General features: G+C 48.0%; 2 protein-coding genes across 2 annotated transcripts in view; one reads left to right on the top strand and one right to left on the bottom strand.

The window, feature by feature from the left end:
* The window catches only part of map3k10 (mitogen-activated protein kinase kinase kinase 10), a 33,885-nt gene extending 28,044 nt beyond the window's left edge, over positions 1-5,841 (top strand). Inside the window, exons 10-11 of the mRNA XM_029772366.1 lie at positions 76-604; positions 3,100-5,841. Coding sequence (XP_029628226.1) covers positions 76-604; positions 3,100-3,506 — 936 coding nt within the window. The 3' untranslated portion in view covers positions 3,507-5,841. The remainder of the gene's footprint in view (positions 1-75; positions 605-3,099) is intronic.
* Positions 5,842-12,776: 6,935 nt separating this feature from the next.
* ttc9b (tetratricopeptide repeat domain 9B) overlaps positions 12,777-15,056 on the bottom strand; it is a 30,888-nt gene continuing 28,608 nt past the window's right edge. Inside the window, exons 2-3 of the mRNA XM_029772365.1 lie at positions 14,000-14,182; positions 12,777-13,775 (exon numbers count right to left, since the gene is read on the bottom strand). Coding sequence (XP_029628225.1) covers positions 13,681-13,775; positions 14,000-14,182 — 278 coding nt within the window. The 3' untranslated portion in view covers positions 12,777-13,680. The remainder of the gene's footprint in view (positions 13,776-13,999; positions 14,183-15,056) is intronic.

Raw genomic sequence — 15,056 nt, 5'->3', positions numbered from 1 at the left:
CAGTTGGCCAGATGCAACCGTAGATTGTACAGTAGATGCCAGTAAGAACTGACCTGTTTCCGTGTGTGTGTCTAGGTCCAACAGGACGAGCAGGACCTTAGAGAGGAGCAGCGCAAGAAAAAGGACAGCCTTTTCCAGCGAACGGGTCGCTTCCGCCGCAGCACCTCTCCCCCGAGCCGCGCCCTGTCCCTCTCTCTGTCCCGCCACCATGACTCTACTCTCCCCTGCACGGACCCCTCTCCCTCCGTCACCCTCCTCTCCCTCTCCTCCCTCTCAGACTGCAACTCCACCAAATCCCTCCTTCCCTCGGACCTTGAGGACTTGGCGTTGACCCCCGGAGTGGGCGTCTCCCTCCCCGCGGTGCCCCCCGTCCCCTCTGTTAACCCCCTCCTGGATCTGAGGGCAGAGAGCTTCAAGAGGGAGCCCAACCAGTCCCTCACGCCCACCCACGTGTCTGCAACCATGAACAGGGGGCACAGACGCACCCCCTCTGATGGGGCGTTACGCCCCCGCGCCCAAACCCTAGGGCACCGCAGGACCCCCTCGGACGGCAGCATGCCCATGCCGCCCCCACCAGGGCCACCCACCCTCCCCCTACATGCAGGTGAGTGTGTTGGGAAAGCATGATGTCACTATGAGCTTTTAATTGAAGAACAGGAAGCAATACACTGTGTAGAAAAAATTAAGAACACCTGCTCTTTCCATGACATAGACTGACCAGGTGAATCCAGATGAAAGCTATGATCCCTTATTGATGCCACTTGTTAAATCCACTTCAAATCAGTGTAGATGAAGGGGAGGAGACAGGTTAAAGAAGGATTTTTAAGCCTTGGTACAATTGAGACATGGATTGTGTACAGTATGTGTGCCATTCAGAGGGTGAATGGGCAAGACAAAATATTTAAGTGTCTTTGAACGGGGTATGGTAGTAGGTGCCAGGCGCACCAGTTTGTGTCAAGAACTGCAACGCTGCGGGGTTTTTCACGCTCAATGTCACGTCCTGACCAGTAAAAGGGTTTATTTGTTATAGTAGTTTGGTCAGGGCGTGGCAGGGGGTGTTTGTTTTGTGTGTTTTGGGGTTTTGATGTATGTTCTATATTTTATATGTCTATGTTCATTCTATGTTCCCTATCCTTGTTTTGTATTTCTGTGTTTTGGCCTGGTATGGCTCTCAATCAGGGACAGCTGTACTTCGTTGTCGCTGATTGGGAGCCATACTTAGGTAGCCCTTTTTCCACCTGTCTTTTGTAGGAAGTTGTTTTTGCATAGCTGTGTGTGTAGCCTGCAATACTGTGCGTTAGTTTATTTTCTTGTTTTGTTTTGTTATGTGTCTCAAATAAAAGTTAACTATGAGCACTCAACCCGCTGCGCCTTGGTCTACTCCATACGACGAACGTGACAGAACTTCCCACCACAAGAAGACCAAGCAGCGGGATAAGGAGCTGGAGAGGAGCTATCTGGAGTCATGGACTTGGGAAGAGATTCTGGATGGACAGGGACCCTAGAGACAAGCGGGAGAATACCGTCACCCGCCGGAGGAGATTGAGGCAGCGAAGGCAGAACAGCGTTTCTGGGAGGATCGGCTGGCACGGCAAGTGGAGGCTGAGAGGCAGCCCCAAAAATGTTTTTTGGGGGGGCACACGGGGAGATTGGCGGAGTCAGGCGTTAGACCTGAGCCAACTCCCCGTGCTTACCGTGGCGAGCATTTCACTGGTCAGGCCCCGTGCTATGGGGTGATGCGCACGGTGTCGAGGCCGAGCATCCACAGGCCGGTGTTCTCGGTGCCAGCGTCCCGCATTTGCCAGGGGGAAGCGGTCACCCAGCCAGTACGGGTGGTGCCAGTCCTGCGCTCGAGACCGCCAGTGCGCCTCCACGACCCAGTGTATCCGGTGCCTGCTCACAGAGCCAGGCCTCCTGCAAGTCTCCCCAGCCTGGTGAGTCCTGTGCCTGCTCACAGAGCCAGGCCTCCTGCAAGTCTCCCCAGCCTGGTGAGTCCTGTGCCTGCGCCCAGAGCCAGGCCTACTGCAAGTCCCGCCAGTCCGGAGCCGCCAGAGCCTCCCGCCAGTCCGGAGCCACCAGAGCCTCCCGCCAGTCCGGAGCCGCCAGAGCCTCCCGCCAGTCCGGAGCCGCCAGAGCCGCCCGCCAGTCTGGAGCCGCCAGAGCCGCCCGCCAGTCCGGCGCCACCAGAGCCGCCCGCCTGTCCGGCGCAGCCAGAGCCGCCCGCTTGTCCGGCGTCGGCGGCAAGGGACCCCGCTCTAGAGGCGCCACCAAAGTGGGGTGAGCCAGTGGTGGAGCGGGGTCTGTGTCCCGCTCCTGAGCCACCTCCGTAGGGGGGAGGATAGGGAAGGGGGGGGGGGGGGGGTGTAGCAGAAGAACCGTCGTTGACGGTGGCCACCCTCCCTTTAGTTTGGGGTTATTATTTTGTGAGTTTTTGTTTCATGGTGCATTCGGGGTCTGCACCTTTGGGGGGTACTGTCACGTCCTGACCAGTAAAAGGGGTTATTTGTTATAGTAGTTTGGTCAGGGCGTGGCAGGGGGTGTTTGTTTTGTGTGTTTTGGGGTTTTGATGTATGTTTTATATTTTATATTTCTATGTTCATTCTATGTTCCCTATCCTTGTTTTGTATTTCTGTGTTTTGGCCTGGTATGGCTCTCAATCAGGGACAGCTGTACTTTGTTGTCGCTGATTGGGAGCCATACTTAGGTAGCCCTTTTTCCACCTGTCTTTTGTGGGAAGTTGTTTTTGCATAGCTGTGTGTGTAGCCTGAAATACTGTGCGTTCGTTCGTTTTCTTGTTTTGTTTTGTTATGTGTCTCAAATAAAAGTTAACTATGAGCACTCAACCCACTGCGCCTTGGTCTACTCCATACGACGACCGTTACACTCAACAGTTTCACGTGTGTATCAAGAATGGTCCACCCTCCCAAAGAACATCCAGCCAACTTGACCCAACTGGGGGGAAGGGGGTTTCAATTGAACCTAAAATAAGACATGGCCTGTCATAGCTGTTCCCTGTTAACAAAGTGTTCGTATTGTTCTCCCCTGTTCTCTCCATCTATTCTCTTCCTCTGGTATCTGTATTTCTCTCTCTTCTCTCAGGTTACAGGGAGACCCTGGACATCCCCCGACTCTCTGACCCCTCCAGCCTCTTCCCAAGGGTCCTCCGCCGCAAGGCCCCCGCTCCGCCTGCCCCGGTCCTGGAGCCCCTGACCATCATCAGCCCCTTGGAGAGGCCCAAGACCCTGGAGTTCGCGCCCCGGCCTCGGCCCACCCCAGCCAGGGTGCGACCGGACCCCTGGAAGCTGGGCTCCCTGTCCAGGACCCTGAGCTCATCCCCGGGCAGCAGCTGTGACAGTCCCCTGGGCTCTGGGGACAGCAGTGCCAGCACCAGCGCGGTCAGGCCCAACCTCATGGACATGGATGTGGATGGACAGGATCTGGACGGCACCGTGCCCCTGTGTGAACAGCACCAGGCTGCACAGCTCTGTGGACAGAACTACGGCTAAGCCACACTCTGCAACATTACTGTATATGGGCAACACTACTCCTAGTGCACACTTCAAAGACTCCTTAGTATGCCCACTTTATTCCTGGTAGCCAATCCTTTTGCGAACAGTACTTCTCCTAGTGTCCACTCCTAAGCCTTGTGCCCTCTAGTCTCCTAGTACACATCCAAGCATCCGGGACAGCACTTGTCTTAGTGTCCCTTCCAAAGCCGCCCAGTGTGGGACAACATTCCTCTAAGTGACCACTCCGCAGCCTCTAGAGTCCAAACCTTTAGTGCCCTAGTGACCAGTGTGCCCTCCTAACCTTTCGTATATATTACCCGTCCTCTAAAAGGAACATATAAGCCATTACACTTCCCAGGCAGACACTTCTAAGTGCTCATCCCTATCCATCATTTCCAATAGTAGGACCCGTTCTGCTCAACCACTCCGTGGACTCTCTGCCTCTCTCTACACAGGTGTCATGTCTGGCTCTGCTCTCTCCTTCCCCAAAGACTAGGGCTGAAGCTTTGCCAGCTGTAGAAACTTCACGCCTCTCATCAGGGTTGGAATCATTGTACGCTGACTCTTGGGAGTGCCCTTGAAGTGTCCATGTTAATAGTTGCTTTGTGGGGGTGCCCTGATTTGTTACGAGAGCACCTCTGGGTGCCATGTGAACCCTGCTGCCCCACCTTCATATTTACATGTAGTCATGGTAGGTAGACGCTCAAATCCTGAGCAACTTCCAAATCAGTGCGTAAGTTTGCCCTCTTATTGAGCGTCCCCTTCTATAGAACTAATGTCCACCTCCCTCACCTCCACATAGCATCTTCCTGTATAGGGATGGTCTCTGTCCTGCCCCCTCTCCCCAAAGGCCGTGACAGGAACAGGGAAGCCATTTTAAGCTCCACAGCACAATGGAGAGGACTTTGCTTCCTCAGCTCTGTATAGGCGAATGAGTTTGATTCTTCTCAACGCTTGAACCATTCCAGCCATAACCTGTTTAGCACAGCATTTTCTATTGGTTTGGCAAATTGTGGGTCTGTATGGGTGTACTCTGTGTGGGTGCTTGTGTTTTGTTACCGCATGTTATTTTAGTGTGAAGGATGTACTGTAGAACTAGCAAATCCGTAGTAAGAGAGCCAAAACAGGATGCTTTTCTCCCCCTCATTCTTTACCTTAGGTCCTCATAGGGTTGCAAAATGTCCGGTAACTTTTCCAAAATTCCCTGGTTTACCAGAAACCCTGGTTGAAAGATTCCTGGAATAAGCAGGAAATACGAGAATCCTCAAACCAGGATTTCTGGAAAATGAAGGAATTTGGGGAAAGTTGCTGTAAATGGGAAACTCTATGTCCTCATAACCTGGAGTTTCTCAGCAAACGTCCTCTCTCTCACCATCATCACTGGTCTGTATAGAGCCCCTTATACACTCTGTTATATAGATAGTTTACTACAACAGCAGGTCCTCTGAGAGCAGAGGAGAGCCATGGGAAATGAGGGTAAATCCACTTGCAATAAATGGTTCATGAATACTACCTGTTTTCTACAAAAAAACTAATTCCCACATTCCGTAACCCTGACTTCCTTTTCCTACCTACTGGATAGTGATACAGCATCATTGAAGGGAAAAAGGGCACAATCTTTGGTTAAAGAGCCATGATATTGACATTGATATGTCCGTGTCACGAGAGTACAGACTGTGAAGGACTTGACACAAGGTGCTTGGGATGTGGACGGCGAATCGAGAGAAGTCTGGATTCTCTCGCAGGCCCATGAGAGCACCATACTGTCTGGTTTCTGAAAGAAGATGAAGAATACCACTTTTTAATGGCACAGTTGGTCAAGGCTACATACAAGTATTTACTTGACTGTGTGCGGGAGTGTTTGTATGTATGTGTGTGTATGCGTGTGTGCTCGCGTGTGTGTGTGTGTTTAGTGTTATTATTTGTATGGGATGATGTCAATCCCATAGGTAGAGGGGTGAGCCAAACTCATCCTTATTCTCCTTGTGTGGTTAAGAACGCTCAGAGTATTTATTAAAATTATTGTTATAATTGAAATAATGATGAATTATTGTTATTATGATTCTCTTTACGGAATATCTGTATATATATATATTTGTTAATATAACACAGACCAACCAAGAAAAAGCAAGCAACCTACAGACTGACGTTCGTGGACAGTGTGGACGGGCGGAGGTCTTCCATCTGTCTCACTCTGTGACGTTCTGGGATACCTGGACGAGAGAGGGACCTGTTGTTGACTGTTGAGGTGTGATGATGACTGATTTAATGAATGACCAAATAAAAGAGGAAGAGAGGTGCTTGCTTTGTCTCTGCTGTTCCTCTCTCTCTCTCTCTCTGGAGTTATATTCATAAGGTTGACTCTCTGTACATTATATTATACATTCTATTCTACCACAAGCTCTAGGCTTTGTAATAGTTTAACATTTACAGCACTTCTTTTCAAGTACCACACATTATACTGGATCTCTGTGACCAGGACAAAGGCCTGCCTGCAATAACAGTGAACCTCCTCTAGATGTCATCAAAGCCGATCATTTTTGTCCTTTACTTTGCCAAGTACACTTACTAGGACAAGTATGGTACAGGTTGTGCTTTTTGATAATCATTTAGTTGTTCACCGGTATCTTTCAGGTTTTCTTCTGCGGCGTTGTATCCTCTGACATTATCCTCTGTCTTGTTGTTATGAGTATTACGAGATGGTGCCCCCCTTGAGCATGAGACCACCCTGACTAAAAACGTCCTACAGGATCTCTGCAGGATGTATTTTGCCTTTGTGACGGAATTGGGAAGGTGACCTGTAGGAATGTTGTCTAATGTGTGATTCCAACATCGTGTCAACAATGAAACATACCTGATATATTTACTTTACGTCTCAATAGCTCAGACACCTGACTTAATCTAACAGGCTAATAGAGATGCATTCACAGCCCCGTTTGTACCTGGTGCTAACGGGCGTCATTGGTCCTGATCTTGTCAACGTTCTGATTGGGACCACATATTAGCCATTGCAGCTACACATGGCATTAAAATGTCTCTTACCTATCCACTGTCTCTGCATTGTCACCAGATTTCCCTGTAAGCAAATCATTTAACATATATTGTTTCAAAATAACATCTATTCATTTATTTTTTTAAACACTGATGCCAAAAGTCAATGGTTTTAGAGGGATGGATATTGATGATCGAAATAGTTTCACTGTCCAGATCAAATCAAATCGATTTATAAAGCCCTTTTTACATCAGCAGATGTCACAACGTGCTACACAGAAACCCTGCCTAAACCCCCAAACGCAGCACGGTCCATCTACACTTGTAAGATATCCAGACACAATGCATCTCTGACTACCTCAGGGGGTGGTCCGAAAGACTTGATCCCAATCAGACCACAATAAGTATTTTAATTGTTTGCACCTGTCTAAAAATGTGGGGACAATCAAAATGTGGACAACATCAGGACATGGGCCGCATGTTAGCACCAGGTATAAACGGGGCTCATGGCAACGAGCAGTGTGGAGTATGAAAGAACATCATCAGCTGTTCGTTCAGCTAATCTGTGACATGAGTTAATAAAAACATGGAACTCATGAATATATTAATCGAAACTGAAAAACGAAATGAGAGGTTTTCTTAGAAGGCACAAATAACGATGCAAGACGGAATGTCAGTCAACTCACGCATACGTACACACACACACACACACAGTCCTGATCCATTTCACTGTCTGTCAGTGCGAGCCGCCGATCAAACACCGTTCCAGACGCCAGCCAGTTGCCTAGCAACCACTCTTCACATCCATGGCAGTGCTATTAAAAGCAACAACAAAGAAAAGAGGAAAAGGGACGATGGAGGAAATTTTGACTCGATAAGGATTTGTTTAGAAAGGTCTCATGTATATCCTCAATTCACCTCCGGGTTTCACCAGCGCGAGGAAGCTGCATCACAATGCTTCTCTGTCCCCCGTCTGAAACCTAGAGGCACAACACCTGTGAGACACACGCACACATGCACGTTCGCACTCACACACCCATTGCGTCTATATGTTTGTTCCTATTCCTGTTCTCCTGTTGTCTTTTTGCCTCCTTTGTGCTTTCTTACAACCTCCATTTCTTGCTCTTTTCTCGCTGTGGATATCTCAATATGTCTCTCCTCCTTTCCTCCTCTTTTCTCCCTCCATCTTTCCCCTGGCACCTCTCAGCAGGTCTATACCACTGGGCACAGACGTCCATTCAACGTCTATTCCAACGTTGTTTCAACCAGTGTGTGCCCAGTGGGATATCTCTTCGCACCATCCATCTTTCTCTCCCCCTGCATCTTTCCTCCAACTCGTTTCTCAGCATCTCTCTCGCTCTCCTCCACCCCCCCCCCCCTCTCTCTCTGGAGCTCAGGGAGCCATTAAGCAGGGCAGTCAGTAGTAATAGACAGATTATTACCTTTGGAGGGAGAAGAGATGAGGAGCAGGGGGAGGGAGAGGGGTGGGCAGAGAGAAGTGTGTGTGTGTGTGTCTGGCTGTGTGTTGTTGTGTACCACCTACAGTGAGGTATCACCATGCACTCAGACAACCCTGAAGACAATCACGCTGCACAATTATTTCTCCTTTTAAACTTTATTTATAGTCCTCATTTACCAATCAATAGTGCATTCCCGGGCTAGCAGTTCAATGTAACCAGTTATCATGTCCTGCAATGTTAGGATTTGGAATATTGAATGGACGTTTCCTCACATGGTCCAATGGGAAAATGTACTTCTAACCATGATGTACTCATCTTCAAGTCCTACTCTGGTACAAGCAAACGAGAAAAAGAAGAAGAAAGGAAACAGATGTGTTCTTCGTTGCCGTAGCTCCAAAAAACCTCTACTGTTTAACTGGTTCGGTTCTCCAACGCCCACTTTCTTCAACGAGATCCACTGTCACTTTGTGGGGGTTTCACAGACTCCTGGAGTAGGTGTATGGACCTTCCCAAAACAGGGGACAACAAATCTTACTGAAACATCTACACAGACAGACACAGTGACAGAGAGCCTGTGGTGCCTTTATACCAAACTCACTTTCCCCTTCACTTGCTCTCTCATCAGTTGATGAAATAACTCAATAAAGTAAAGCTTTTAACAGCCTTTTGTTTTTCTTTTCAGTTACGTATTTTTTCCCCACAATTGTTTCTTAACCACAAAAACGACTTTGACATTTGACAAACATGTACCTCAAATGACATCAAAGGAAAGAGATTAAAAAAACAGAACCAGTGTTTACTTTCCCAGTCCTCTTTTCAGTTTGTGCTTTTGCCGTATGTTTTCAGAACTAGACTGCTGTAGAGAGGATGTCTCTCTCTCTATCTGTATTTGTACAGACAGCGTGTTGTAACATTCTGCCCACAACAACTGGTCCAGGGTCATTCCATTGTTTATCTCATAATGGGTCATGTTAGGGCAGGGGTGGGAAGAACTTAGCCATGACCTGTTTTTATGTGTAGACAGTAACCGTAGACATGGAGCGAGAATGCACATTGGGACAACAACAGGATGGTGGACGGATGCATTGGTGATAGGACCATGAGGAGAAAACCTATTCCCAAGAGGGCCACGCGTGAGTAGGGCCAGCTTAGCCAGCCATAGGGACTAATACAACACTACTGCTTTCCTGTTCTGTTTTGGAGCGACAGTGGTGAAGTTGAGAGAGTAAGAGACAGAGAGGTACACTACATGACCAAACGTATGTGGACACCTGCTCGTTGAACATCTCCTTCCACAATCATGGGCATTAATATGGAGTTGGTCCCCCCTTTGCTGCTATAACAGCCTCCACTCTTCTGGGAAGGCTTCCCACTAGATGTTGGAACGTTGCTGCGGGGACTTGCTTCCATTCAGCCACAAGAACATTAGGGAGGCACTGATGTTGAGCGGTTAAGCCTGATTCACAGTCGGCGTTCCAATTCATCCCAAAGGTGTTCGATGGGGTTGAGGTCAGGGCTCTGTGCAGACCAGTCAAGTTCTTCCACACCAATCTCAACAAACCATTTCTGTATGGACCTTGCTTTGTGCATGGGGGCATTTTCATGCTGAAACAGGAAAGGGTCTTCCCAAATTGTTGCCACAAAGTTGGAAGCACAGAATTGTCTAGAATGTCATTGTATGCTGTAGCGTTAATATTTCCCTTCACTGGAACTAAGGGGCCTAGCTCAAACCATAAAAACAGCCCCATACCATTATTCCTCCTCCACCAAACTTTACAGTTGCCACTATGCATAGGGGCAGGTAGCGTTCTCCTGGCATCTGCCAAACCCATATTTGTCAGTCGGACTGCCAGATGGTGAAGCGTGATTCATCACACCAGAGAGCGCGTTTCCACTGCTCCAGAGTCCAATGGCGGCGAGCTTTACACCACTCCAGCCAATGCTTGGAATTGCACATGGTGATCTTAGGCTGCTCAGCCATGGAAACCCATTTCATGAAGCTCCAGATGAACAGTTATTGTGCTGACGTTGCTTCCAGAGGCAGTTTGGAACTCCGTAGTGAGTCTTTCAACCAGACGATTTTTATGAGCTACGTGCTTCCGCATTCGGCATTCCAGTTCTGTGAGCTTGTGTAACAGTGTAGGTTCCGTCCCTCTCTTCGCCCCAACCCGGGCTCGAACCAGGGACCCTTGCACACATCAACAACTGACACCCCACGAAGCAACGTTACCCATCCAGCCACAAAAGCCGCGGCCCTTGCAACGCAAGGGGAAACCCTACTTCAAGTCTCAGAGCGAGTGATGTCACTGATTGAAATGCTATTAGCGCGCACCACCGCTAACTAACTAGCCATTTCACATCGGTTACACTTGTGTTGCCTACCACTTCACGCCTGAGCTGTTGTTACTCCTAGCCGTTTCCACTTCACAATAACAACATTTACAGTTAACTGGGGCAGCTCTAGCAGGGCATAAAACTGACTTGTTGGAAAGGTGGCATCCTCTGACGGTGCCACATTGAAAGTCACTGAGCTCTTCAGAAAGGCCATTCTACTACCAATGTTTGTCTATTGAGATTGCATGGCTGTCAGCAACGGGTGTGCCTGAAATAGCCAAATTGGCTAATTTAAAGGGGTGGCCACATATTTTTGTATATACAGTTGGAACTCAACTGAAAACGGTGTTTATTTATGTTATTTTACCGCTTTTTCTCCCCAATTCCATGATATCCAATTGGTAGTTACAGTCTTGTCCCATCGCTGCAACTCCCGTACGGACTCGGGAGAGGCGAAGTTCGAGAGCCATGCGTCCTCCGAAACACAACCCCGCCAAGCCGCACTGCTTCCTGACACATTGCTTGCTTAACCCGGAAGCCAGCCGCACCAATGTATCGGAGGAAACACCGTACAGCTGGCGACCGAAGTCAGCGTGCATGTGCCCGGCCGCCACAAGGAGTCGCTAGAGCGTGAAGGAAACAAGGACATCCTGGCCGGCCAAACCCTCTCCTAACCCAGACGATGCTGGGCCAATTGTACGCCACCTCATGGGTCTCCCGGTCACGGCCGGCTGCGACACAGCCCGGGATTGAACTCGGATCTGTAGGGACGCCTCTAGCACTGCGATGCAGTTCCTTAGACTTAGCCACTCGGTAGGCCTGGAACGGTGTTCTTAATGTTTGGTATACTCACCCCCCCACCCTTATTGTTGTTACTGATTGTTGTTTCATTGACAATCCCGATTATTATTATACATTTTTGTATTATGTTAATATTTTTAAGCATATCCATTTCCAAAATAGGCTTTGGCAATATGGACATTGTTACATTGGGCCAATAAAGCAATTCAAATTTAATTGAAATGAGCTAGAAGTAGGGAGAGAGATGAGAGAGAAAGAGAGAGAGAGAGAGAGAGACGGGGGCAAGAGGTGGAGAATGATAATCAGAGAGAGAGAGAGAGAGCGAGAGAGAGAGAGAGAGAGAGTTCTTGGTGGTTCCACACCATGTTGCTGTTACCCTGCTACCAAGGTGTTAACCTCCCCACAACCTCTTCACAACGCTGCTTTAACATAATCCAATCTCTACAGTTTCAGAGCGACATGGCATTCCTGCTGCGTTAGTGGTGCTGCTGGCCCATTTCCCTCTCCAGTGGAGCCTCTGGCTCATACAAGTTTGCTCCAGGCATCGTGCTGCTGCCTCTCCCGAGTCTCATTGACACACTTTGGGCCCAATTTCCCTCATATTAGGTCACAGGCAAATGAGGAGAACTGTTATGGTTTTGATATTGTATTATCCACTCCTTTGACGTTTTTGGGAATTCTTCTCATGGCTCACCATGGCCAAGGCAGATGACTGCTGCTGACCCTAATTCCTTTCTGTATGGGACCATATAAGTCTCGTAAAATCAACCTATAAGATACCTTTTCAGGCTTTACTGCCGACTCTCCATTAACCAATTCCACGTTTTTAGGGAGCATGCAATGTTAAAGAAAGCAACAAATCAGACATGATCCCTGGCATCTGGATTGAAAATGGCTTCCACTTGAGCCACACATTACCATGCAGGGGCTTGGCTTGCACATAGGGTGAAGGAAACTGGGTTCCATGGTATTAGATGGAGAAATGAAGCTCATGCTTTAACATTGGTCAACTCAAACCTCTCCTTAGAACAGGGCAGGTACTTCTAAGTATTTCTAGAAATCCTAGCAAGCCTATAGGCTTTATCAACCTCAATGGGATTTGTCTTGAGAAAGTATGCAGTGGCATGATGGGTCTGTATGTGTAATATGTCATTAGCTGGTCTTGGCCCAACCACAATCCTCACTTGTCTTGGTCTAGCACTAGTATTGTGTAATCTGCCTACAGAGACAGCACATTTTTAAATGTTTTTTTTCATACATTTTTTTGTTGTTGCAACACTGATATCTATCAAAATATACACAATTAAATGGGAATCTCAAATGGCACACTCCTTGTTGATGGTTGAGACACTTCAGAAGGATACAGTATCTGTGATCGGATTCCCTGCACTAACGCTGGCCAGAGTGTCTCGTGATGTCACTGATGTCTGGGAGGAGTGAGCATTAGCGATAAAGGGCCTGGAAGTAGAAATTCAGAGTAGAAAGCAGAAGAGAACTCTGTGCAGCCAAGGGTGCTTGTTGGAACCTCAATCCCACTGGCTATTTTCCATAGTGACATCATTAGCTAGAAAGCAGGGGGGTAACAGTCTGACAACACAACACATTCCAGGTGGGAATGGACGACAGATTCAAGACACCAGTTCACATAAACACACCAGTTAACAGCAGAACAGCGAGCCTGTTGGGGAGTTAGTTTGTTTTGTTCTTCAGAGAGAGAAAGGTCACACATTTTGCTTTATAACAACTGATAGTAGTAAGTACAATGTAATATCAACAGCAAAATAAAAAACGATCAAAGGACAAATTACAAACACTTGAATTAGCCCTTGAATTCAAAACAGTCCAGAAACTCAGACGAGACACTAAAAGCTGAAAACAAAAAAGAAGAAGATTGAATATGAGCGCAAAGGCAGGCTTGTCTGAAGACTATTCCATAATGAAAAAGACAGAGACGTAGCGTGCTAGCTAGCCTGATCTGTACTCTAGCCGGGCTGAGGCTGGGGGGACAGCGGCTTTCAGACCTCCATTGTAATAGGGCGGGGTCAGGGTGTACAGTTGAATTGGCCTAACGTCTTGATATGTGTCACGCCTCTTCCTTTCTCCCAAACTCCTTCCATTGCCCTCCCCTGGTACCTTTCCCAACCCTGGACCTCTCCTCAGTCCTCACAACGAAAAAGAAAATAAGAAATTCTACTTTATTTTTTTGTTTAAATTACACTTCTACTAAATCACGCAATGTTCTTTGTTCATATATTTTTTTACGCTTTTTTTCATTCAGACAGCCATGACTGTTTTGTATGAGTACAGTACAGCATTTCCCTTTGCCTTGTTTTTTCTTTGTTGGCTTGGCAGTCGGCATCTTGGGTACAGAACAACAGCACCTGGGGGGAAGAAGAGAGACAAGGAGGAGAAGAGAGGGGGAGAGACAGGGCTTTTTCTGCCCTGTTCTTTTACATGTTTGCAGCGCATCGCTGGGGCTAGTCATCAACGAGACTGGGCTCGATAAAGGAGGAGAGGAGGTCAGAGAGGAGATGTAGGATGGGTCATAGAGTAGGCCATAGTGACAGAGGCCAAAAGGTCAAAGGTTAGCCCAGGGCCTCTTTGCCGCTCTCTCGCTCCCGCTGGCCCTCCCTACTCATCTTCATCTCCGTCAACTGGATGTACCGCAGCACGTTTGTGTCTGTGTCACAGAGAGGGAGAGCGAGAGAGAGAGAGAGAGAGAGGGGAGCGAGAAAGGGAGAAGGAGAGCGAGAGAGAGCGAGAAATAAGGATAGGGGGAGATTATTGTTAGTGTTGTAGCTGGCATTAGGTGACATGTCCTGGTAAGATTACATGAGTAAACCAGATTCTCGACTTATTGGCAGACATTGAAAAACACTGACTGGCAGCACTGTCTCAGCCTACCTGAGGGCTCGCGGTTCTTAGCGTCACGCAGGTAGCGCAGGGCACATTCGTAGTCGCCCAGGTGGTAGCAGGCGATGCCAGCGCGGTACATGGCCTTGAAGTGGTCCCTCTGGTGGCCCAGCACCTTCAGGCAGTACTCCTTCACACGCTCGTAGTTCACCAGCTCTGACTGCAACAGGCACGCTGCACAGAGAGAGGGATGGAGGGGGAGTGAGAAAGTCATGTCAGTCATTTCTGTACTATTGTGTATTGCTTTGAAAATGTTGTTCGATTGGCTCTTTTCGTGCCAGTATAGCTTGTCGGTATTCAAGCTGAATTGAGAGAGAGGTGGTGGTGAAGGGGTAGGAAAAAAATGAGTTTGGACAGCTTGGAGCGAGAGAGTGAGCGAGAGAGCGAGCGAGAGAGCGCTGACGTGCCACGCCTTTTATTAAACAGAGCAGAACTCAGCTATAGCACTACTTCTTCAGGACGAGAGGGAGATATAAATAACTAGAAGCTAGGACGCTGCAACAAAATATCTGGTCAATGTACTACACATTCAAATAGAGGATTTAGCTTATGCTGTTCAGTAAATTCAAAAAGAGAGAACTGCTGTTGAACTTGCCCCGGAAAACGAGGGAGGAATCTAGCTAACTAGCACACCTTTAGAGTGAAGGATTATTACTGTAAAGCTTTATTTTCCTGACGTGGCAGACATGAAGTGGGGAGAGGGGCATGAGATAAGAGAGAGAGGGGGGGGGACAGCAACACAATTAGACCCAACCAAATCATGAGAAAACAAAAAGATAATTACTTGACACATTGGAAAGAATTAACAAAAGAAAAATGAACAAACTAGAATGCTATTTGGCCCTAAACAGAGAGTACACAGTGGCAGAATACCTGACCACTGTGACTGACCCAAACTTAAGGAAAGCTTTGACTATGTACAGACTCAGTGAGCATAGCCTTGCTATTAATAAAGGCTGCCGTAGGCAGACCTGGCTCTCAAGAGAAGACAGGCTATGTGCACACTGCCCACAAAATGAGGTAAAAACTGAGCTGCACTTCCTAACCT

Source organism: Salmo trutta, chromosome 13, assembly GCF_901001165.1.
Source record: "Salmo trutta chromosome 13, fSalTru1.1, whole genome shotgun sequence".
NCBI classification, from domain to species: Eukaryota; Metazoa; Chordata; class Actinopteri; order Salmoniformes; family Salmonidae; genus Salmo; species Salmo trutta.
Note: the sequence above shows the minus strand (reverse complement) of the source record. Positions and strands in the feature narration are given on the sequence as shown.